General features: G+C 46.7%; 1 protein-coding gene across 3 annotated transcripts in view; it reads right to left on the bottom strand.

Moving 5' to 3' along the window:
* Window positions 1-26,108, bottom strand: part of TMTC4 (transmembrane O-mannosyltransferase targeting cadherins 4) — a 72,987-nt gene that overhangs the window by 35,293 nt on the left and 11,586 nt on the right. For all 3 annotated transcript variants that reach the window (XM_006141516.3, XM_027776227.1, XM_027776229.1), the window contains exons 4-5: window positions 24,440-24,656; window positions 18,100-18,187 (exon numbers count right to left, since the gene is read on the bottom strand). In XM_006141516.3, the coding sequence (XP_006141578.1) occupies window positions 18,100-18,187; window positions 24,440-24,656 (305 nt within the window). The remainder of the gene's footprint in view (window positions 1-18,099; window positions 18,188-24,439; window positions 24,657-26,108) is intronic.

Below are 26,108 nucleotides of genomic sequence, written 5' to 3'. Positions count from 1 at the left end.
AGTCTTGTTAATATTGGGACCTACATTTCTATTTGTTTGTTTGTTTGTTTTTTAAAGAGGTGTTTGCTATAGTGCACGTGTGCTTGCCAGAAAGACAGAGACAGAGAGACAGAAAACGAGAAATCATCCCCCAGTGGGGATGGCCACACTACAATCCCTTCTCCTCCATTCTCCCCTTGGGATTTTGGGCAAGCACGCACACATGCTCAGTGTGAGTTTAAGCCACTGGGTCCGGGACTCAAACTGCAGTTGATTACATGGGAGTCCAGTGATATAGCCAGTATACCTACTGCTGGTCCCCGGAATCTAAATTTCTAAGCATGCACTTAAATAACCATGGTTTAAAACAGAGTTGGGTCTTCAGACAGTACCTCTCTTGTGCCTGGGCAAGTGTGCATTTCTGCATTTTTGGTTAGACAATCCCATCTAAGTGGTGCCTATGTCCGCTCTTGCAGCTCTCCTGAACAGGTGCCCAGAGCCTTTGGGAGCCCTGGTAATGGAGCCCTGGCTACATGATGCCTCAGTCCAGGGTCCCCTGGGCAAGTTCCTTCTTCCCAACCTGCCAGTCACCTACTAGACCATTTTGGCAGGTGGTGTTGAGAACTCCCCCCAAGATGGCAAACTATCCACCTAGTTTCAAGCTGTCCTGATGGAGGAGCTGGGAGTGCCTAAGCAGCTCTGAGAATCTACTCCAGGGACAGGAGTCAGGCTTGCTAAACATCGGGGTGCTGATGCATCCCATTGGGATGGGTCTGCTTTGCTCCTGGTGGGGGACAGCTCAGACTGCTATTGATGGATGCATGGACACAGGCAGAGGGTTGGACCCCACCTTGAACTTGGGCCAGGTAAAGGCTCAGGTTGACTGGGCTGCCAATGTGCATGGGGACCCGAGTATTAACAGGGAGTAAAAAGCTCATCATGTGCAAAGCTCAGATGGTGGGAGTGTGAGTAACAACCGCCGGTCCCTATACTGCCTCTGAGGAGGGCCCTATCTGCTGTACCCAGTCTGCTGGGCCAGGCGTGCGACTAGGGCCAGAGCGGAACTGCTGGGGAGGGCGGGAGGCTGCACATAGTACTCATCGTTGTCCTTCCTCTGTGAAGCTCTTGCCCTTCCTCTAAATAAATGAACTAATATTAAAAATGGCAAGTGGGTAAAGTGAACCAACTTAGAGGATCCAATCAGGAGCTGCCCAAAGAAAGTCCTACTTGAAATACTACTCAGCCATAAAAAATAACAAGACCTTGGCATTTGATAGAAAGTGGTCAGATATGGAGGATCTATTGCTGAGTGAAGTTAAGCCAGGCTATGAAAGAAAGATATTGTATGTATCCACTCAATATATACCGACTATCCACACTCTATGGTAGAGAGCGAAAAATTGGAGGACATAAAAGCAGTGAAGGTACTTAATGAGAATAGGACAGTGTGGAATGGGGGAGGTGAAGAGAAGAGGATAGAGAAAGATAGCAAGAGAACAATAGAGAGGCAGGACGTTAGTGAGAAACAGACATGGTTTATTATCTGTTGATGACATGTATAGTATTCTCAACTGGATTGGTCTGAGAAGTATTTCATGATGGGTAAAGTCTTTTTACAAGCAAAATGAGAAATAGTGATTGACTGTTTTAAAAAATAACTAGAACAACAATAATGATGATTGGGAAAAACATAGAAAAGATATTGAATGTTGAAGCGGGGAGATTAATGTCTCTGTATTGACTGACATGCATGGCATTCCCTATTGAAAAAGCATTGTAATACACTGTAAAAATTATATGTAAGCCAATGTGGTATAAAGAAGATTATGATGATAATAAAAATTAAAAAATAAAAAAATGTAAAAAAAATTAAATAAGAAAAAACAAAAACAAAAACAAAAACAAAACAAAACAACCCAAAAAGGTCCTACTTGAAGCCAGAACTCCTGGTCTGAATTCCGGTTCTTACAGATGGAGCAAGTTACACATGCTCAGTCTCAATGGTCTCATCTATAAAATGTGGACAATGTCCCTTACTTCTCAAGATACATGCAAGATCTTCAACAAGTTCATGAAAATGCATTCTATAAAAAAATAATGCATGAATTTCAATAAAGTTTTGTGCCCCAAAATAAACTCATACTTTTTTTTTTAAAGAGGTTTTTGCTATAGGGTGCATATGCTCACCAGAGACACAGAAAGCAAGAAATCACTCCCCAGGGTGGATGACCATGCTGCAATCCCTTCTCCTCCATTCTCCTCTTGGGATCTTGGGCACGCATGCACACGTGCATGCACATGCGCCGGGTGTGAGTTTAAGCCACTGGGTCTGGGACTCAAACCGCAGTCGACTACATGGGAGTCCAGAGACATAGCCATGACGCTAACTGCTGGTCCCTATAAGAATTCTTTAAGAGTCAGGATAGCTAGACAAAGGAGCTCCCAGGCGAGCTTCTCCAAAGGCCTATCTTCTCTTTTATCCCCTTAACTATAAGCAGCCCTGTCAATGATGTGACAGAGTGGTCACCTGGGCAGTAATAATGCTGGCAGAGAGGTGGCCATCCACCTTGGAAATTCAGCCGCAGAAGGAAACCTTAAGTGCCGCTGACTTCAGCAAATGGAGTGGGAGTAGTCCAATAACAGCTAACACACAGTAATCGCTGACAGAGCTCTGTGGATCTCTCGGGAAGAGTCCTGGCGACCACGGGTTCTACCTTCTCACTGGGCACCTGCTTCTTATTGTCTGTAACACATCAAGATACCTATGGAATGTCATGAAATACACATATGTAGTGTCTCTTTGCCCTATAAATAAAGGCGCCCAGTCTGTCTGGACGGCACAGGTGGCTTGGGCTACCGAGGCTCAGGCTGCCTGTGTCCACTGTAACTATGTCTCTGTCTCATTCTTTCCTCTTCCTCCTTAGATAGAGCCAAGCCCTGCGGTCGACGCCGACAATGTGCATGTATTAAGACAAACATCAAATGATCTGTTGGAATGTGCCAGAACCACAGAAAGCATTCCATACACGTCTGCTGTTCAGGACTCAGTGAGACTCCCTCGGCGTGAGGGAGATGGAATTTCCCACGCACCTCTGACGCAGCACTCGGGGCACACATGTGCCCTGCACATCAAACAGTGGGAAAGGTACACCGAGGGTCCCACTAACTGCTTGCTCAGGAGAGCGCTCAGTTGTAGACAAGTGTGAGACAGCCAGCCCTAAAGGAAAGGCATCAAGTGTTGTGGCCACTTAAGAACTAAGCAGTATGGGAACCAGCAGTTAGTGTAATGGCTATGTCGCTGGACTCCCACGTAGTCGACCGTGGTTCGCGTCCCAGACCTGGTGGCTTAGAACTCACGCTGGGCGCGTGTGCGTGTGTGCCCAAGATCCCGAGTGGAGAATGGAGGAGAAGGGATTGCGGCGTGACCATTCCCCCGGGGGTTGATTTCTCACTTTCTGTCTCTCTCTGTCTATCTGGTGAGCACACGTGCCCTATAGTGAAAACCTCTCCAAAAAAAAAGAGAACTAAGCACCAAAGCCCCTGGATGGAAGGTTTTTCTGTCCTGCCAACAGCCTGTGGGGTCTGGCCTGGGGATGGGACAGGCTTTGAACTCCACACGTTCTATGTGCAAGCCAAGACGTCTGTCAAGATGACAGCCCTTTTGGACTCCCCTTCAACCATGAGCAGGGCTAACTCTGATGTGAACGACACGTGGTGCTACTTTCGGTAAAAAGTTACCCTGGAGGGGGTGGCTGTGAGGGCCCTGCTGGTGTGGCCGGCGGCACCTGTCCAGTGTCTCTGTCTGCATTCCACCCCAGGCACGCCGGCCAACTCAGCACGTCCTCCCTGTGCTCTGCCCACACTGCTCCCTCAGGCTGGAACGGCCAGGCACAACCTGCCCACCCGATAAAGCTGTCAGGTGCCACTCAGGCTGTGCAGCCCCGACCCGCCCTCCCAGGCAGTCCCTTCCTGCTGTCACCAGCTTCATTCACAGTCAGGACAGCAAACGGTCTACACATGCCGAGGCATGTCTGCAAGCCCCACTGCCCCTGAGAGCAGCGGCTATCTCAGTCACCTCGGTGCCCCTCGCCAATGCCCAGATAAACAGACTCGGCTGCAGCCCCCTACTCTGCCCTCATCCCAGTCTACACAGCGTTCTGCAGTTTCTTACAAAACCTGATTTTTGGTGCTTCTTCAAGCAAAGGGTCTCCCAAAGCTGGCTCTGCTGACATGTGGGTGGTTAGATTCTTGGCGTGGCCCTGTACATCCTGGGATGTGTAACAGCACCCCTGGCTTCCACCCATGAGATGCCAGCATCCCTCCATCCCCACTCACATGTGTGACAACCAAAAACATCATGGGCATTGCCCAATGTCCTGGGGTGAGGGGTGGCGGGGAACCTCCCCAGTTGACAGCCAGTGTCCTAAACTAGTGCTACTCAAAGTGTGTGTCCCTGGACCTGGGCCCGGATCTCGTTAGCACCCAGACCAGCTGATTCAGAAGTCCTGAGGATGGGGACTAGAGCCATTTAACAAGCTCCCCAGGCGATTCTGCTGCTCCCGAGGGTTGAGCGCCACCCTCCACCACCAGCTTGCTCGCAAGGCCTTGCTGGGCCTGCCAGGCTCGGAGGAGCAGTTTAACAATCTACTGGACCAGCGGCTCCGATGGGCTGTGGAAGGGCAACCTGTGTTTGCAGAATGAAGTCACTGTGGTTCAGTTTCCCTTGTCTGGAAAGCTTGGGAGCAGAAGTCTTTCAGGTATTTAATTAATTAATTAATTAATTAATTAATTTTTAGTTTCTGCCATAGGGTGTGTGTGCTTGACAGAGAAAAACAGAGAGTTAGGGAAAGTGAAAAATCATCCCCCGGGAGGATGGCCATGCTGCAATCCCTTCTCCTCCATTCTCCTCTTGGTATTTTGGGCATGCACGCACACATGCCCAGTGTGATTTTCAAGCTGCTGAGTCCAGGACTTGAACTGCAGATCATCCATGTGGAATACAGCTGCCTTAACCTCCATGCCACTTCCTGGCCACCAGATTTTGGATTTTTAAAAAGAATTTTAATATTTGCATATACACAGTAAGATGGCTAGGGGCTGGAACCCAAGTCTAAATACAGAATTCATATGTTTCTCACACACCTTATACGCATAGCCTGAAGGTATTGTCATATAAGAGTTTTGTATTACTACAGCTTATTTCCTTTTTCTTACTATTTGCCAGTGGGCATGTGTGCCTGTCAGAGAGGCAGAGTGGGAGAGGGACAAGGCACCCTCCCCCAAGGGCATGGTCATGCTGCAATCCCTTTTCCTCTGCTTCTCTGTTCTGTCAGGGTTTGGGGCACACACACCCGTGTTCCCAGGGTGTTCATCATGCCACTGGGGCTAGGATTTGAACTGCACAGCCAGACATGTGGGATCTGGGTTTCTTAACCATTAGGTAACGTTCCGGCCTGTATTGCAGTGTTCTGACTGATGCCTGTCATATGAGGTCAGGTATGGAATTTTCCTTTTATGACGTCACGTTGGTACTCAAAAGGTTTTGGATTTTGGAGCGTGTTTTTGGATTTTGGATTGTTGGATTAGGGATACTCTACTTGTACCTACTACCTACTAAAAGAGGTGAGATAAGCACTGAGTTCCTGACAGATCGTGATCGAGGTATTGATAGCGCTTCTTAGAGCTTCTGCGTATCATCTCCTTGCAATGACAGAAACAACGGAGTCTTTTCTAAGATGCTTCCAGCAGGGGGCCATCTGACCTTGACTTCAGTAACTCAGTGATGGAATTAACTTTTCATAGCATAGTCCATTTCCTCTTTAAGCTTTGGGTTCCTAGGCTATTCTTTCTATGCAGAGCTCGGTCCCACCTCCCTAAACTCTAAATCTTCACTCTACCCTGGAGCAGTGAGATTCCAGATGGCTCAGTCAAGTCCTCCCCCGGAAACCACCGCCTATCAGGGTATTTAGTTCCATCATGCAAACTAAGGATCTTTTTACTTGCAGAAATTAATTACTCTCTCTATATGTGCTACCAACAGGTCACAGTTATGAGGTAAAAAAGTTGACAAGTTAAGCATGATTCCAATTTGAATGTTGACATATTTATCTGAATTTATTTTGTCTGGATATTTGTTAGCACTCATTAGTAGACAAGTATTGGTAGGCACCCAAGCTTTAAAAAAAAATTATAGCCAAAAGGGACCAGCAGTTAGCGTAATGGCTATGTTGCTGGACTCCCATGTAGTCAACCGTGGTTCGAGTCCCAGACCTGGTGGCTTAAACTCACGCTGGGTGCGTGTGCCTGTGTGCCCAAGATGCCAAGAGGAGAATGGAGGAGAAGGGATTGCGGCATGGCCATCCCTCTGGGGAGTGATTTCTCGCTTTCTGTCTGTCTGTCTGTCTGGCGAGCGCACGTGCCCTATAGCAAAAACCTCTCAAAAAAAAACTTATAGCCAAAATAACCTTAAAACTAATATGGCAATTAATTCCTATCGGGATATGGTTTGGGAAAGGGCCCCCATATGTCAGCAGTAGAGCACAGGATTCTGGGTAAACTGGGGAGCCCGGCTCACAGTGCCAGCCTGCAGCCACAGAACGTGGTCTCAGTGCAGGCAGCCCCTCTGCCCACACTGTTTTCCTGAGTCGGATTGACCCACTTTCAGTATTTTATCATATTAGCAATTTTGTTGTTGTTGTTTTTTTAGGTTTCTGCCATAGGGTGCATATGTTTACCAGAGAGAGGCAAAGTGAGAAATTACCCCCCTAGTGAGTATGGTCACACCACAATCCCTTCTCCTTTTGAGATTTTGGGCATGTATGCACACGTGTGGTTTCATCAGGTCCATGACTTAAACCATGGTCAGCCATGTGGGAATCCAGTGCCTTAACCACCATGCTACCTGCTAGTTCTATATTAGCAACTTACATGTAAATGGAAGCTTAATTATTGGGTTTTGGAAAATTCATGACACATTTTTGCACAGAAAAAATATGCTAGGACTTTTCTGACAACCCAATACACAAGTGGACTTCAAAAAGTTTGTAGAGGCCTAGTAGGTAGCTTGGCAGTTAAGACATTGGACTCCCACGTGGCTGATAGCAGTTCAAATTCCGGACTTGTTAGCTTGCTTTCTCATGTTCCCTCTCTCTCACTCTCTCTCTTTTGCTGTCTCTCTCTGGTGAGTGCACATAATCTATAGTAAGTTTAAGAACATAACAATAAGTAAAATTTAATAAATACTTATTTTGAAAAAGTTTGTGGAAAATGGAATTAAATAATAAGTTTATTTTGGTATAAAGACATTGAAACACATGCATAGTGCAAACATGCACAAAGCATTTCCACGAGTTCCTTGAAGAACCCCTATTAAAATGACCCTGTTAATTACTGTGGGGTCTCATGTACAAAGGGACAGGTCAAACACTCTCACTCCACCCAGCCCTGGCTCCTGGCCCTTCCGGGCCCAGAAATGGTCCGTGGTTTTCATGCCAACTTGGCGTTCAGTTCAGTAGTTCACCAAGAACCAAGTGGCCCCTGCTCCCACCCCACCCTACCAACCCACTGCCTGGGCTGATGAACCTTTCGCATTCCCACTATTTGCATTCATGCTTTTCAGTGAATTTCCTAACAACATGGTCCCTGCTCTCAATTTCAAAAGCGAATCCTTCGATCATTTACATCTCCTCCGAGGAAAACTAACTAGCTTGTATTTTTCTTGACGTCATGTGGATTCAATCTCCCTCCTGTGAAACAGAGGCCTTTGAAAAATGGAAAATGGTTCCCAGTTTCTCCATGAAAAGACTGACAGGAGGCGAGGTGGTTAAGGTGGCTGGATCCCACATGGCCACCTGAGTGGTTCAAGTCTGGACCTGGTGGCTAGAACACACACCAGGTACGTGTGCGTACATGTCCGAAATCCCGAGGGGGGAAAGAGGAGATGGGATTGCTGTGTGGCCTTCCCTGCTCGGGGGGTGATTTCTCACTTTCCTTCTCTGTCTCTTTGTCTCTCTTCAGTGAGTGCATGCACTATGTGGTAAAAAACCAGGCAAACAAAAAAACACCCACAGGACCACATGGGCAAGCACTCTGCTTGCAAATCACTACACGCGTGTGAGAGTGACAGGCTCGTGTCCCACTTGTTGTCTAGAACTTAAAATGGCTCTCTTCCCAGATGGCTAGATTGGAGACTTAATTGAATTTGAAAAAATTCAATGACTTAAATTCATAAAAACAACATATAGCTAAATCAGAGATTTAACTGGATACAGAAAAATAACATACAGAAGAACAGCCTTCTGATTTGCTGACAGTCTTCTCTCTAACCTCTCTGTGTAATTTCAGCTCTTTTAAACTCAACTCCCTCTACCTCTCAAATCCTCTGTTGTAGTGCTTCTCAAAGAGTGGTAGTCTTTAATTTTGCCTCAGATATCTGATTTTGCTTTGAACACAACAAGTATGGAAACATATCAAAGACAAAGAAAATATTTCTTTTTTTTTTTTTTTTTGAGAGGTTTTTCGCTGTAGGGCGCGTGCGCTCGACAGCCAGACAGAGACATAGAGACAGGAAGCGAGAAATCACGCCCCAGGGGGGATGGTCATGCCGCAATCCCTTCTCCTCCATTCTCCTCTCGGGATCTTGGGCACACACGCACACGCGCCCGGCGTGAGTTTTAAGCCACTGGGTCCGGGACGTGAACCGCGGTTGACTACGTGGGAGTCCAGCGACATAGCCATTACGCTAACTGCTGGTTTCCAGACAAAGAAAACATTTCTTTGCTGAAGAAGTTTCTTCAATTTCTGTGGCTATGGAACATTCGGCATCACTTTTAAAACACTGGCAATGTCAGATCCATGGCAAAATTTCAGTTGTCAGAGTTATAAGCCCGTGACAGGGTCACATGCACAGGACCCCATTCTAGACCTACCACTGTCCAAGAAAGTGGCCAGGGCAGCTAGTAGGCATTTGACATTCATCTAGTGCCAACTGAGTTGTGTTATAACTACAAAATAGACACTCAAATTTGAAGATTAGGAAAAGATTCATATAAGGTATTTCGCATTTTTATGTTGATTACATGTTGAAATGATATTTTTGATATATTGAGCTAATTAAATGAAATGTATCTTTCATCTTATTTGGGGCCAGCAGGTAGTGTAGTGGTCATGTCACTGCACTCCCTTATGGCCAACCGTGGTGGGAGCCCCAGACCTGGTGGCTTGAAAATCATTCCTGGTACATGTGCCTGCGTGCCCAAGATCCCAGGAGAATGGAGCAGAAGGGACTGTGGTGTGGCCATCCCCATTGGGGGGGGGTGATTTCTCACTTTTCCTCTCACTGTCTCTGTTCCTCTTTCTCTCCTTCATCTTATTTGGGGCCAGCAGGTAGTGTAGTGGTCATGTCACTGCACTCCCTTATGGCCAACCGTGGTGGGAGCCCCAGACCTGGTGGCTTGAAAATCATTCCTGGTACATGTGCCTGCGTGCCCAAGATCCCAGGAGAATGGAGCAGAAGGGACGGTGGTGTGGCCATCCCCATTGGGGGGGGGGTGATTTCTCACTTTTCCTCTCACTGTCTCTGTTCCTCTTTCTCTCCAGCAAACACACGCGTCTTAAGTTAAAAACCTCTTTAAAAAGATTCATCTTACGTGTTTTATTTGTAATGTGGATACTGGAAAATGGAAAATGACATGCACGGTTCCTGTCGTGGCTTTTACTGCTCGTCAGTGTCTAGACCACGATCATAGACATGTTCACAGGTAAATGATTGGTACGGCTCTGTGTGTATTCCACTGTGCCTCTGAGAACTCAGGAAATAAGAAATGAGCTTCTCCAAATCCTGGCCTTCACAAACCCCAGTCTCTATCCAAGTAGCTACTCAGTATTTTATCAGAACACAGAAGCCTAAGCGCTCACAAATACTTCAAGTTTTCTAGAATCCAACCTGGAAAGCTTAATTTAACCAATACTTTTAAACCATTTCTTAGAGTGAACCAGAGGGTTCCTTTAGGTACCATAGGATTAACTGAAGCCAACATACACAGCATTGCTAACGTGTTTCCAGGACCTTGGCCCAGAAAAGACCTGCTAAGAAATAGAAACTGGTTCCAAGCTCTGGGACAGCCCATCCTAGAGGACTTGGGTTAGGACGACCTGCTCCAGTGTTTCTGTAATTCCCCAAGGTAAGTCTTACTCTGAGTCTCGGTTTGCCAAAGTGGCTGATGCAATAACTGTCAAAGTATAGCATAATCTAGATGAATATGGACTGTGATTTTGTGGCTATGTTCCCACTTAGCAATGAATGCAAGTCAATCTTTCATTTCCAAGTTTGAGTATTTCAATAAGACAACGAAGGCAGATAACAGTAGGCCACCTCGCTTATAGCGGGCACCCGGTCAGGATCTGTTGACTCAATAAATACTTTCATGACCATGTCTATCAGAATTCTTACTACCCTACTTCTTAAGCGAATATGAGATGTAATTTAATACTAAAAAGCTAATAGTTTGCTCAGTGTGAAGAAATACATCCAGAAGTCAATTATTTTCACTTTCTTCCCCCCTAGAGGTTTTGGCCTTAGGGCACGTGTGATTTACCTGAAAAGAGAGACAGAGAGACAGTGAGAGGGGGGGTAAAAAATCATCCCCCAGGGGAAGGCCACACTGCAATCCCTTGTCTTCCATCCTCCCCTCGGGGTCTTGGCAACACACACACACCCAAGGTGAGTTCAAGCTACCAGATACGGGACTCAAACCAGTCGACCATGTGGGAGTCCAGTGATATAACCGCTACAGCACCTGCTGATCCCAAATCTCTTTACTTTTAATTTGGTCTTTAAATCTCGTCTGGGACTTGAACCGTAGTCAGCCACGTGGTAGTCCAGCACCCTTAACTACCAAGCCGCCTGCCAGCCCCAGAAAGTAAGCCTCCAGGTCTGGGACTCAAACTGCAGTCAGCCATGTGGGAATCCAGTTCCCTCAACCACCACGCCACATGCTGGTCCCCTTAAATCCCCTTATACTGGAAGAATCTCCATTATGTAAGAGAATTATTATTAATTTATTTACATATTTTTTAGGGATATTTTGGGTCATAGGGCAAGTGAGCTCACCAGAGAGAGACAGTAAGAAATAGAGAGAGGGAAAGTGAGAAATCATTCCCCAGCGGGGATGGCCATACTGCAATCCCTTCTCCATTGTCTCTTGGGATTTGGGACACACACACACACACACACACACACACACACACACGTGATTTTCAAGCTGCTGAGTCCGGGATTCAACCCACAGTCGGGCATATGGGAATCCAGTACCTTAACTACCACACCACCTGCTGGCTCCAAGAGCCCCTTAAAAAAAAAAAAAAAGAAATATACTTAAGCAATATAAAAAAAATAGGGAAAATGAATTATTTTAATTTTAAATTTAGAAATGTAAAAAACAGTAAAAATAAATCCTATGAGACAGATGTTGCCTCCAATGCTGTTGCATTTATGAATATCTTTGTTTAGAAAAGTCTTCCCAAGAGAGGGGATCCAAACTAGGGCATGGCTCTATGTAAGCATCTCTGCACTGAATTCTCCATCTTATCTTCTTCCAGATTGCTAAATTTTAAGCACCAATGACCCAGGAGACAATGCGGGAGAGGGATTTTTTTTTTTTTATCCTGTGCTACACGTCTCATTTCTCAAGAAGGCAAGTTGCTCTTGGATAATTATGCAGCATTAGCAAACATCAACAGTTTATGATCCAGAACTTACTAGAGATTCGCCTTGATGATGTTGCTCTTGTTTCTGTGTACAATGTCTCTATTATCTAAGATCATTTAAGCCCTTAGGTAAATGGAGGCAAAGGCTAATGGAGTGAAGAGAGCACAATAAAAAAAAAAAAAGAGCTATAATAGAAAGACACGTGTCAGTGCTAACACCCACAAGTGCCAACAGATGTGATCAGTTTAATGAAGCATGTGCCTCGGTTTGGCACCCTTTTCCAGTGGGAAGATCTCCTTTCAGAAAAAGCGTCGCATTGTGTGAGCTACCCCTCCTCACCACGTATGCCTGGCATCTCCCCTGCTTGAAACTGGCACGTCGTGTTGTGTGTGGGAACCACGCCACCCCGACAGGTGGCCACGGCGCGCTATGTGCCAGAGCTACACAATGAGCATCAGATTCCCGTTCCAGAAGTTGGAACCAACCAGACCCGGCTCCACGCACAGGATGAAAGAAGTCAGGCTCGCCGTTGAGAAACTGGAGACCTCGCTGGGAAGACCAGGCAGTGGAGAGCCCAGAAAAACAGGAAGGCTCAGAGAAGGGAATGCCTTAGAATACCACTGTCAGAAGTCACCACAACGACCCCAGGGCCCCATGTCTAAAAGCAGCGTCCTGTGCACAGGAGCTGGGCAGCTGGCCTGTTTTTGAAGCACCATGATTTCAAGTCAAAGGAAACAAGAGATCTCAAATCAGACTGAAAATATGAGGGAATGCTATCCCAGAAGAAAGAGTGATCATGTTTTAGTGCCTGAACTAGGATAAGAGGAGCGACATATACTAATAAGTAAGGTCTGAGAACTTAACAACTGAGATTTTATTTATTTTTATTTTGATTTTTTTGCTATAGGGTTCATGCGCTCACTAGAGACAGAGACAGAAAGCGAGAAATCACCCCCCAGGGGTGGTTCTCTTCAGATCCCCTGGGGACCTTGGGCACTCACACACCACACCGGCATGAGTTTTACGTTGCCAGGTCTGGGACTCGAACCATGGTCATTTACATGGGAGTTCAGTGACATAACCATGATGCCATCTGCTGGCCCCGAGATCTTGTTTTTGATATAATACATAATGGTTTCGAACTTAAAATACTCATCTAGGTTTGTAGCAAATCTATTTCCCTCCGGAAGACTCCTTCTTCCCCACTGTACAACAGACTGACTAAATTTCTCTTCTTACTCCTAACTCTAATAAAACAAAGATTTAAATAAGGTATTGACAATCAAGCCAGCACTTAATAAGACATTTGTTCAGAAACATAGGTGTGTTTTTGTTTGTTTGTTTGTTTGTTTTTAGCAAGATTCTCATTCAGAGATGATCTGTATCCAATCAGAAACACCAGGTTTTAAAAGAGATGTAAAGGGACCAGCAGTTGGCATAATGGCTTTGCCGCTGGACTCCCACGTGGTCGACCCCCGCGGTTTGTGTCCTGGACCTGATGGCTTAAAACTCATGCCAGGCACGTGTGCATGCGTGCCCAGGATCCCGAGAGGAGAAGGGATTGCGGTGTGGCCATCCCCCCTGGGGGGTGATTTCTCGCTTTCTGTCTCTCTGTCTCTCTCTGTCTGTCTGGCAAGCGCATGCACCCTATAGCAAAAACCTCTAAACCCCCCCCCCAAAAAAAAAGAAAGAGAGAGAGAGATGTAAATATTGACAAAAGGACTCATCCTAAGAATAACTTTTCATTTGGGGTATTCAGAGATACCCAGTGCACCCTCAAGTCCCTCTGACTTACTGATTTTTTTTTTTTTTTAAGAAAAGGTATGCTTCCTGTAGAAGGCCATTTCTTTTTCTTTAGAGATCCTGTCGTGAAAAGTCTTACCTGGAGACATTCTGTTTTGGCACACACACAAACTAGCAGAGCCCCAGAAATGTTTTGGGCATATTTTTTCATTTTCTGGAAATGCCAGGGTTCCAGCAGTTACCACGGAATTGCTTATACAGTCTTAAAAATTGTCTAGGGCTTTTTAACACAGACATTGTAACTGTAAAGAAGCTAATGAGGTTACATACCTCTGAAAGAGCTTTTTAACTAACTGAATCATTCATTGCAGAGTCCTCGATTCTTTGTTCACTTATAAAATAATATTAAATCTGTTCTGCTTATAAAAACCTTGCTTGAACTTCAAGTTTATACGTATCTAATGTGAGACCTTTCTTTGAATTTGTGTTCAGATCCACACAGCACAAAGACCAGGTCACTTTGCACATTAAATGGCATTGTCACCTGTATCCTAACACATACTAACCGGCCGCGGAGAGTTCCGATGCTCTGAATTGGGCCACTGAGACGAGCGCTCATACTGCCGTGACAACACACACCAGCTGTCACCGTACTTCTGCTTTTCGTACAGTCTGCCCCGTGTAGACAGGGAAAAGTGAAACCGTGAGATTCTTCTGTAAGATATCTCAAATTCCAAATGGAAAATACACACATCCGATTGTCCGCTAGTGTCTGCTCTGTGGGCTGAGGGACGTAATAGAGAGAAGATGAGAGCAATCAGCACGAAGGCCGCGGCCGTCCGCTCTGCACAGCGCACCGTGAAAAGGCGGGGCTTGCTGAGCGCACTGTCAGGTGGGAATGGAGACGACAAGTCAACAGGAACGCAGAGAACCCGAGCAGTCTGCTGCTCAGGAATGGCAGCTTTATTGTTATTGTTATTATTACTTGTTATGGGGCATGTGCTCTTGCCAGAGACAGAAAGAGAGAGAGAGTGATCGCCCCTCAGTGGGGATGGCCATGCTGCAATCCCTTCACCTCCATTATTCTCCTTGGAATTCTGGGCACACACGTATATGTGCCCAGCATGCTTTTAGAATCTGGATCCAGGACTCAAACTGCACAGTTGGCCATGTGGGACCCAGTCACGTCACCCTCCACACCACCTGCTGGCACCAATGGCAGCTTCATTTTAATGAAAGTCTACGGGACTTAGCCCCTTCAGAGCATAGACTCTTTCTAGTTTTTGTATCTCTAGCACCTGATGCAGGTACAAAAACACCCTTAGAATTTGATTCATTAGTAGTGATGGGAAGCATGAGCGATAATTGGTAAGTCTTGATGCTATTTTAAAACAAAATCAGAGATTGTCTCTTCGTAAATGTCTTAACCAGAACAATTTCTGCACCCGGGGCTCCCAGTGCTTCTCTGTGAATGAATTATTAGTGAAAACTTTGCTCCTTGTTTTACAAAGAGATTCTTAGGACCATATGTGTGAAGTCAAACACAAACATGGCATTTAATGATTATTTCACAGAGTTATCTATAAACAAAGCAGCACATTCCATTCTAAGCATGTTTAAAAGGTCGGTGGAAAATCAGAAACAAAAAAGTTGCAGAAAACAGGCCTCTGTCAACAGAGACTGGGAAAGGCTCCATCAGTTCCCATCAGCCCCAGGTTCGGGGTAAGTAGTCAAAGGAGGTGTGGGGTGGCAGAGTGGCCGGCAGAGTGAGAGGCTGTTCTGGCACTCCCTGGCTGGGGAGCAAGGTGGTTGGGACTACACACTAGGTCCCAAGGACCTGAAGTGACAGTGGGAGGGATGTGGAGCACAGAACCTCACTGGGGAGGGATCAGAGAACCCCAGGCGACTGCCCCCCAGGAACCTATCACAGTGAATCTGAGGCCCCACTCCAGGATCCAGGCGGCTGTGCATGACCTGCAACAGGCTGGGCGGCAGAATTCCGTCGTCCTGTCCGTCTGTGATGGGGACGACGGGTGGGAACAGAAAGCAGCAGTGAGAACCAGTTCCACATGATGGAGACTGCAGTGTGAGGGACCGACGTGAAACCCCTGAGAAAAAACCCTGACGATCTGTACCCCAAAGCCTGTCTGGGCAGGTGTGGACCATATGAGGGCACAAAAGTCCATGCCAATAACAACTCCCAGGGTCAATAATAACACTGAGGCCCGGAGAGGTGTGAGGAGCAAATTACCAGAGCTTTGTATTTTCCAAAGACCAAATAATGCTGTAGGTGACCGCAACGGACCAGAGACACGTCTGCAGGTGACGCTGTAGGCTCCATTTTAACCTTCTCTTTCCTTTTCCCTCAGACGGTTCAAGTAAACAGAAGAACAGACCCTAGGAAAACCAGGCAGCTTGAGGACAAGAGGCCGACAGAAATCTTCTTTAAAGGCCTCCTAACCCATCCATGTATGTCTCTTCTATCTGATCTGGATAACTTCAACCAAATGAAAATCTATTCATAACCTCAAAAGGGTTTCCACACAAGCAACATCTGCCACTATGATCAGCTTACAAGCATTGGGTATTTCTGGATGAACTTTCTTGAAATCATTTTAAAACTTAACATTAAAATTTAATCATTTCTGGGACCAGCAGGTGGCATAATGGTTATGTCACTGGACTCCCACATGGCCAACTGTGGTTCGAGTTCTGGACCCAGTGGCTCGGAACTCACATCAGGCGCATGTGCATGCATGCCCAAGATCTTAAGAGCAGAATGGAGGAGAAGGATTGTGGCGTGGCCATCCCCTGCAGGGGGTGACTTCTCATTTTCTGTCTTCCTGCCTCTCTAGGTCACACATGCCCTGTAGCAAAAGTCTCTCTCTAAAAAACAAAACAAAACAAAACAAAACGAACTAATCATTTCTTTCTAATTCTAAAGTATATGTACTAAAAGAATGTTATTGACCAGAAAAGAAAGACCATGTTGCTACCTACAGTTAATATCTTTGCCTTAGTGCTGAAGTGTACTTCACCGATTCCTCATGAATCAAAGTACTCACTGAAAAGCCAGCACACATTCAAGCTCTGTCACTTTTGGTAGTAGTTTTCAAAGGCTTTATGAAGAAATTTGTCTTTGGTATGGATGGCTCTTGGAAATAATTTTATAACTGAAAATGAATTTGAAAAGATACATCTATCGGAATATATACATGTATAAATTGAAACAGAGGGAAGCTTAGTAAAAGGATCCGGGAAAAGAATATAAAATGTCTTTAGTTTCCCACCCTTCTGAGATGACTTCATAAAAGAGGCTAGTAGGTACATCAGCTTACATGGTACAAGGCTTTCTAGTCTCATGATATTTTTTCCATTATTTCACAAGAGCAATCTTTAGAAGTAGTGAATGGTTCTATTGTATCTTTTAAATGATGATCCCACATAGTAAATCTATCAACATTTAGTGCTTTCTCCAAAAAGGATTTCAGATGCCTTTGCCATCATTCAGAATAGGGAGCTGTTATTTAAGGGAGGCTGTGTTAAAATCAATAACATGATCCTTCAGGAAACTTTAGCATCGTCTCTGAGAAGAGCCACAGATCTCAATTTTCTCTAGGAAAAATACGACTGATGACATAGGCATCCTATGACCTGAAAATTCGTATTTCATCGCCAACTTCAGATCGTGATGTAACATTATTCGCCACGAACCTCACAGCGAGGGGGCACACGGAGCCCTCCCTCCCATTTCCGTGACTGACTCACACTCTCACAGAAAAGCCGCGTGCTTGAGCTGAGTTCATAGGGTGACGGGGCAGATGAGGCCTCCCCAGACCCCTGAGGTCGTGTGTCTCCTGGGAGTTTCACCATCATCATCACAGGCAGGGAGATCCCTATCCCACAAGGGAGGGACATGTCGGATTGTTACCTTAATGTACAGTCTCAGGAAAAAAGTTACCACCCCCATCCTCTGTACTTGAAGCCGTCCCATTCAGCTATCCCCAAACTCCCTGATACATCAGAAAACCAAGGCGCTTCAGGAAGGGGTGGGATGTAGCTGGGTAGGACTATGCCAAGTGAGCATCGCAGTCTGGGCCACTGGGGTCACCCTTCTGCTGGGTCTTAGTGGAGCCACAGGTGTGGAGGACAGGTGCTCCAAGACACGGCCTGAGCCCCAGGGGGCTACAGTCTGCACAGGAGCGGATGGAGAGAGACAGTGAATGAAAAGTCTTGCGTGGCCTCTCGTTCACCCTTGGAAACTATGGCGGGATGGCTGGGCTCTAAGTACATGGAACCTCAGAACAGCACCACCTGGCCTGGCACAGTCTGCAACCCAACAATTGTGCTGGAAATAAAACAGCAACACTCAGTCTCACTACTTCGGCAGTCTTGCTCCTATTCCCGCCCTTGGCTTCACCTGTCCCCCCACGGGATACCCTCATGTGTCACAGCAATGATGTCACAGCTCTGTCTTACCCGTGTTAGAATTCTCCACTACCAAAAAGGCAACGGAGTCAATGGATGTATCTGAAGAGTTGACACCTGCTGACCCACACTCCCTCCGAGTGAGGAGCGGATATGATGGGTAATCGCCCATCTGTTTACGCACTAATCAACGGGACAGAAACACAGAGGTGGAAAGCGAAGAAGGCAGACATGATGCTTACTTTCTCTGAACGCGTTGCAGTAGCCAAGGAAAGACAACAGAAAGAACAGGGCACACAGCAGGTCTGCACGGCCGACAACACCAGCAACCTTAAAAGAAGGGAAGAAAAAAAAATTTACATAAAAAACATTGAAGCAAATCTTAAGCTCAGGAAATACAAAAAATTCCTCAGACATATAAAACAAGAAACTTCCTAGACTGTCGCCTATTAAAATAATCTGGGTAGCTGTGCAACCCTGTGGTGTCATCTTACAACTGGTTCTCTACTCCCTTTTGGTCTAAAACTTGATTTATATGCTTCCAAGAGAAAACCAGATTGGTCTGAACCTACTGGTAGCTGTTGTGTGAGCCGGGCATGAGCTGAGGTACATGCATGTAAGTCAAGGTCCTCTTCTTCCACACGCTACACTCAAGAGCTCCAGAGACAGGCTTCTGATGGCTCCACAGTGGATTTTCAATTGGAAACTGTGATCGGCTCAGAGTGGCACGACATTTAAAAATTAAAATTTGATTGGAAACACGAGGGGCATAAAGGGGGAAAGCGGTGATAAAAGCCCCCAGGCAGAAAAGGGAAGATACAGGAGAAATCCTTCCAAGCTGTGTCTGCCATCTTTGTCTCCCTTCAGATCAACACTGACTGGGTAGGGTTAAAGCCAAATGTATCAAAAAGGGTAAGTAAGATGAAAACAGAATAACATTTCTACCATGCTCCTGCCCCCATTTCCCACATGCTAACTATACCTCTCCCTTCCTCTACTTAGTGAAAATGAAGCAGTATAAAAATCTGGATTTATTTCTTCCAGTCTGATGACTCCAAGAACTATTCTCCAAGTGTCTTGTAAGACATGGAATTCCACTCATGAGTGTGGGTCTAGCTTATGTGGGATTCTTCTATTTAGCCCCTGATGGTGCCTTGTGGCAAAGCTTTTGCTGTGGCTCACAGGACGTGGCTTTTAAGGCTCAAAGTTACTCATTTCTCAAAGAGCAGATAAGTGACGTGTGAGATGCAGACAGGCCATGGCACTGTCGGTGGCCATTTAGGTACTGGGCTGCACAGCAGGTGAGCGGCTGGCAAGTGAGTGAAGCTTCATCTGTATCTACAGCCGCTCCCCATCATTTGTATTATGGCCTGAGTCTGCCTTCTGTCAGACTGGTGCTAACATTAAATTCTCATGGGGGCATGGTAGTTAAGGCGTTGGACTTGCACATGGTTGAACGTGGTTTGAGTCCCAGACCTGGGAACTTGCTTTCTTACTCGCTTGCAAACCCCACTGTGAAGGATCTAGGTTGCATGCTTTCATAAACTCCCATAAACATCACCCTACGCCCGCATCCATGGAAAAATTATCGTTCACAAAACTGGTTTATAGTGCTGAAAAAGTTGAGGACCGCTGGACTAAAGGGCTGTTTGATAAAATGTAGAAAAAAGAATAAATAATGACTATGAAAATTACTATTGGGTTGTCAGAAAAGTCATAACTTTTTTTTTTTTTAAATTTTCCCATGCAAAAATGCGTCATGAGTTTTCCGACAACCCACTATATCTACACGCGATTCTCCAGTGCATGAACAAAAACAGTGCTACAGCAGAATGCTTGTTAGAAGCATCTGCTAAGGAGCAGCCTACACTACCACCACTTTTTCTAATAAATGTAAACAGAGGTGTGTTCATTACCCAAATCCTTACTTCCCCTACAACAGGCTCCACCATGGCAATGCGGCAATGCGAGTCCACTGCCCCCTCTAGTTCTGACCCCTGCTGGGAGCATAAGTGGCAGCCTGTGGTGTCACACAGTGGCTAAAAGGTCTTACTAAACAGCTGAAGACTTCAACCTGTGAATACCACACAGGTGGAATCCAGACCGAGAAGGAACAAGTACAGCGAGAAGGAACAAGTACAGCGAGCTGCAGGGTTAACCCACAGGGCTTTTAATGAATGAGACGAATATGCAATGAGTCCCAGAACACCCAGGGCTGGAAACTCACTTCAGTCAGGGAGACAGTCAAATAATCAGGGCTGCAGCTACACAGACCTGAGCCTGGCAGGACGGTGCAGCTCAGTTAGTGCCTCTCGGCATCCCACGGGCATTGGAGGAGGGGGGGGGCTTCTATAAATAGGAGCAGAAAGGAGGAAGAAGAACCACGGGCCCTCCAGGGAGCAGGGTGTCAGCTCTGCTGCCCCCAGAGGGAGGAAGCAGCCAGAGCATCCTGGCTCTGCAGGCCTCCTCCAGAGTGGAGAGGGCAGCGAGGAGCTCCTTAGAGCTGAGGCTGTCTACTGCCTGAGGACGCACCCAAACCCGAGCCCTCCGAGAAGGGAAAGTAACTGAAGCCAGTCCAGAGAAGCTTGGTCTTCCGCGTGGCCGCAGCTTTGCAGAGCAGCGCCACGACCGCAACCTCCATGGCTAGGCCGCTTGCATTCGCTTATCTTCAAGGAAACACTTTTCTTTTTGTTAAGTGTTGAAAACAGTCTCAAGACTTCAAGCAACATGCATATATTGTCTGATATAAAAACAAACGTTTTAAAGTTTGGTATGTGTTCTCAATAAGAGAATAATTATTTAGTTCTGACAGTGAATTTTTGGCACAGTAATTAGAAATTTCACAGGAAAAATGTTAAAAGACTATGCAAGGAGAGACTATCTAATTGCTCTTTGCAGAATGGGCATAAACAAGAAAAGATTTTTTTCTTTTTCTTTCCTGATATTTGCATAATCCATATTTTCAGCCCAACTTCTCTATAAAGGCTGTTTTTTCCCCTTATTTAATAACTTGAAACACTCACATCAGGGTTCTCAGAAATCTCTATGATCCCCCTGAATCCAGAACGTGGGGAATACTGCTGCTTCTCCAAAAGGAGCAGTTTGTACAGGGTCGTAGGAAAGACTGGGAAGAGGGGCGAGGGGGAAAGTACCCCCCAACCCTTGTGTATTTAAGTCTGGGCTCACTGGACGGGCACGCCCGAAGGAGACCTGAGCTTCTCTCTTTGATATCAGAACTCAGGCAACTGGACATCTTCAACAATGCTCTGAGGAAAAAGAAAAGTAAATCCAACACAGGGCACTCATGTCTGGAGAGAGTCCGGGGGCCTCCACCCTGAGGCCGTATGGGAGGCTGAGCCACAAACAGCCCCGGGGCTGGACAGCCTCCTCAGCTGTCCTCCTTCCAGGGGAGTCTGGTCTGCCAGAGGCCTTACCCGTAATCAGAAAACAAGCCAGGGTGATGTGGGGTGGCATGTTTGGGAAGAAGAGACACTCCCATCAGTTGGGGAGCAAGTATCAGGGGGTGATGACCTTACTACCCATCAGAGAATGAAGGTAGCACCAAAGGTAGCTGGTACCAGCTCATCCTGGCTTATCTGGGGCTTCTGGTTCTCATTGTAAGTTCCTTTCCTTCATGAGAGAAAGAGAGAGAGAGAGAGAAACACAGAGACAGTGTCAGGGACCCCCCCAACTGGACATGCTACAGTCGGCCCCCAGCTTTCCAGTCAGCCAGGATTACAGGCACACCCTGTGCAATCAGGTGGCCTCGGATCTGAGCCCTGGCCTTCCCGGATGGCTTGAGCACTACACAGCAGTGCCCCACCACCTGAGCCACCATGGCTGGGCCTGTACTGGCTTTAAAACAGCAAGTTGCAAGTCCCAGCCACTCTCATCAGCACAGTGGATGGCTGGTCACCCTAGAAAACTGAAACACGTAGGAGCTTATCTGTAGTGGATAAAAACATGTTCAGTGAACGGTGCAGACTGGTAGACCCTGAACGCAATGAGGTCCTGCGCTGCCACTACCTTCCTGGAGGGAATGCAAGGAGAGGCACATTCACTACCCAGATCCTTGTCCTTATTCTGCAAGGGACAGACATGCAGTCTGGGGACACTGTGCCCAGGGCGCTTAGAGAACAGGGCTTGTCCCTGGGGCAGCCAGTTCACCTGCAGGGGGCTCCCTGCCACCTGCCACCTGCCTTCGTGAGTGTTCTGCTCTTCTGTGCATTTGGAAAGGTGGAATTTTAAAATGGAGAGTGGGAGATAACAAGTGAGTAGCAGGATGAAGGGTGAACATACAAAATATCTGTCTTAAAATGATCCGTAACTATTTTCTGAAATCTGAGTTTGGATGACTGTCATGGAATGGAGCGGGGGGAGATGAAGGGATTTTTCAAATACTCCATCTTGCCGACAGCAAGGCCTGCCTCCGTTTCCTTTTAAAGATCTGGGATGCGGACTCTGAAGATTAACACATTCCCAGATTGCATTTATCTGGAGAGGTGTGTGTGTGTGTGTGTGTGTGTGTGCGTGCGTGTGCTCTCGTGTGCGTATAAGCACATCCAATTATACTTCTTGGCACTTGAAACCTTTCTGAAAACCAATTTCTTAATACTTAAAATCAGAATTTTAGAAAACTTCCTTTGGTGAATACTTCCAATACTTCATTTTGCTTTTTAGATCATGCTAAATTAGACAAGTGAAACCAGGATTCAGTACTTTCTGGAGATCCATTTAGTTACGATCAATGTGGACACTATTCTAGGTAACCACAAAAATTTAGACCATAGAGAATTCAGGTTGAAACAAATTTGAATTTGCTCCTAGGCAGGTAGAAATACAGGATGAGCTAAATGTTACAACAGCAATTCCCAGCCTATCAAGTAAAAAAGAAAAGAAAATACGAAAAGGTATTAGGAGAACAGAGGAGAACTCCACGGTTCTCTTGACGCTGAATAACAGTTTGATAAAATTAGATGCTAAAAACAGGAATTCTGCTCAACACTTAGAAACTGACCTTAAGGTGCTCAGTACGACAACTGGTTAAATGAAGAAATTTACATCCAATGAAATGCAGAAGTCTAATGTAGATGTATCAATAATATCGATAATAAGGTACGTGCAGTGCTTTCTACCAGGCAGGTCAGGGCCCAGCGGGGGTGGTGGTTAAGGCGCTGGACTCCCACGTGGCTGACCCCGGTTAGAGCCCTGCACCTGGTGGCTTGCTTTCTCATTCTTTCTCTCTCTGTCTCTCCCTCTCTCATTCTCTCTGGTGAGCACATGTGCCCTATAGCAAACTCAATAATAATAATAATAATATACGAATAATTCTTTTTTAAAAATGTATACCCGGTACTTCATCTTCACAGAACGATGACTAAAATGAAATCTTCTACCTGAACACACACGCTGATGTACATTTTCAGAGGGCTCAGGTGGTGGTGAGGTGGGGTGGTTCCTGAAAACCTCACAAATAATCTGGTAAATCCCAGAACCATCTGTACCAAATACACAAGACTCCGAAAAGTTTTGGAAAAATAGAATTAAAAGTAGGAGTTTTATTTTGGTGTACAAGTGTATGTTCTGTGAAAAAAAAATTTTTTTTTTACTTTGCCAGAAGGCATGTGTATTCAGCAGAGAGAGGGAGACCGAGAAAGCGCCTCCCCCTCCCATGGGAGGAGGTAACGCTGCAGTCCCTTCTCTTTCCTTCTCCTTTCTGTTGGGGTTCGAGGCACACACATGGATGCAACCAGGGTGTTTTCAAGTCACAAGGCCGCAAACTGAACCACGTGATTGGTCAGGTGGGACCCAGTTTCTAAGCACCAGCCCACGAGATGGCCTCTGGGAACTGTTGGAAGACCCCTTACACTGAGCAGCAACTCAGGGGAATAGAGATAAGCCCACCGGAGAGCTCCTGTCAGGGGGAGGGCAGAGCAGAAGGTGGGAAGAGTGTGGTGTGGAGGGTGTGGAGACCAGCTTTCTAGTTCAGCCTAAACACACCAGCACCGCCTCTGCGCGGGCCTCAGACGCCCAGAATTCACGTCCTATCCCACATCCACCTGCAGCTGACCCTGGACATGTCTGTTCTGTATCCTCCCAGGCCGTTCTGTCACCTGTGAGGTACAAATTGTGATGCCAGCCCATCTGCTGTCACAGAGGACATCATGTTTGGTATATGAAAGCATTTTGTAAATCAGAAAGCTGTCGGCTAACATAGAAAAACTGCATCCGAACCCTCGGCAGTTTGACCCCAAAGCCAGGCGCTATTCAACACGCACACCTCCACCTCCACCTCCATGGCGGCGCAGTCACACACGCTCAGCAGCGGAGCTCACACCACCTTGACCATCCACTCTCCACCAATGTGGCATCTGCATTTTCTCCTACGAGAGACGCCGTTGACCCGACATAACTGCTTGAGTGTCTCACCGGGCGCTTATGGAGCGTTCTATTTATAGACACTCTGTGCAGCTCTGGAATCGGCATGAGAGCACGAGGGAGCCTGTGGCAGGAGGGGAGGGGACATACGATGCTCTCTCGCTTCCCTCTCTGCACGCACATGCCGGGAGCGAGGGTACTTACACACTCAGTGTGCACGGGATGAACAGCGAACAGCAGGGCAGCCAGCAGGGATGCCCTGGGGGCGAGGTGCACCCTCCGGCCTTTGCTGGTGTACTGCAGGCCGCCGAACAGCACGGAGAAGACGTCCACCAGGAGCACCGAGATGCCGCCGTGCAGGAGGATGTTGACCACGTGAAAGCCCACGGGGTGGAAGCCGCCCGACAGGTAGTAGTTCATCCTGCAGCAGACACAGGTGTGCACACAGGTGTGCAGGAGCACGTGAAATGAAAGGGCAACAGTGTGAGGAGCAAGGCCTCCGTGTGAAAGACCTAAAAGGGGAGTGAGACTCTGACTGACTGGGAAAAACAGCACCACGATAGGGCAGGCCTGCCAAGCTAAGGCTGACCAAACTGTGTGAACATCAGTAACGGCAGAGGGGAAGGAATGGGCACATTCAAGGTGGGACTGAAACTCTCGGAGGGAAAATTGAAAGCAAAGCCAGGGAACTTTTTTTTTTTCCCCATTTGCCAGAGGGTGCACGTGCATGCCAGGGAGAGAGAGAGGGAGGAGACCACGGTTATGACGCAATCCCTCCTCCTCCCTTTCTCCATCCTGTCTGGGCACGTGAAATGAAAGGGCAACAGTGTGAGGAGCAAGGCCTCCGTGTGAAAGACCTAAAAGGGGAGTGAGACTCTGACTGACTGGGAAAAACAGCACCACGATAGGGCAGGCCTGCCAAGCTAAGGCTGACCAAACTGTGTGAACATCAGTAACGGCAGAGGGGAAGGAATGGGCACATTCAAGGTGGGACTGAAACTCTCGGAGGGAAAATTGAAAGCAAAGCCAGGGAACTTTTTTTTTTTCCCCATTTGCCAGAGGGTGCACGTGCATGCCAGGGAGAGAGAGAGGGAGGAGACCACGGTTATGACGCAATCCCTCCTCCTCCCTTTCTCCATCCTGTCTGGATCTGGGGCATGCATGCACATGCCTGGCATGTGTTTCACGCTGCTGGGACAGGAGTTCAAACCGCACAGTTGGCTCTGTGGGATCTGCTAGGCCATGATCCAGCGCTAGGCCATTTTTTAAGTGCAATAATGGCAAGATTGCATTCCGAGGAGATAGAATACACCATGCCTCAGTCATGGCTACCCCACAGGGACCTGGATGTAAGGTGGTCATGTAACTTGCTTAGCCACAAAGGTGACCCTCTGAAACATGGCAGCCAGAACGTGGCCAGTGAAACCTCTCACTGCCAGGGTGTCTTATTTGTGACTTCTCATTTGCTGGTGGTTCCAATGCATCATTCTGGGGTTCTCTGAGAGGTCTAAGCACAAGTATTCAAATGTACCCGAGTAACAGGTGTGAATGAGAACCTATGCAAGGCAAAATAAATAAATAAATAAATAAATAAATCTATTTAATGCCAATAGTTCCCTATCAATACCATTTGCATATTGACTTAGTAACCATAGGAAGATTTATACCTTACATTTTTTGTAGTGGAAGAAAAAAATCAATTTCACTAGAGGCCGGATGCTGCTTTGATTCGTATCATTCCCCCAGGGTTAGCTGGCAAAGGATTGCACCCTTAGAACTGAGGGCAACACAGCGCCCTTCACCGACGCTCACGGTGGGTGTGCGGGTTCATGCTGACCTCGCATCACTCCGTGCTGGGCTGCGCACTGCTGAA

Source organism: Tupaia chinensis, unplaced genomic scaffold, assembly GCF_000334495.1.
Source record: "Tupaia chinensis unplaced genomic scaffold, TupChi_1.0 Scaffold000057_1, whole genome shotgun sequence".
NCBI lineage: Eukaryota > Metazoa > Chordata > Mammalia > Scandentia > Tupaiidae > Tupaia > Tupaia belangeri.
Note: the sequence above shows the minus strand (reverse complement) of the source record. Positions and strands in the feature narration are given on the sequence as shown.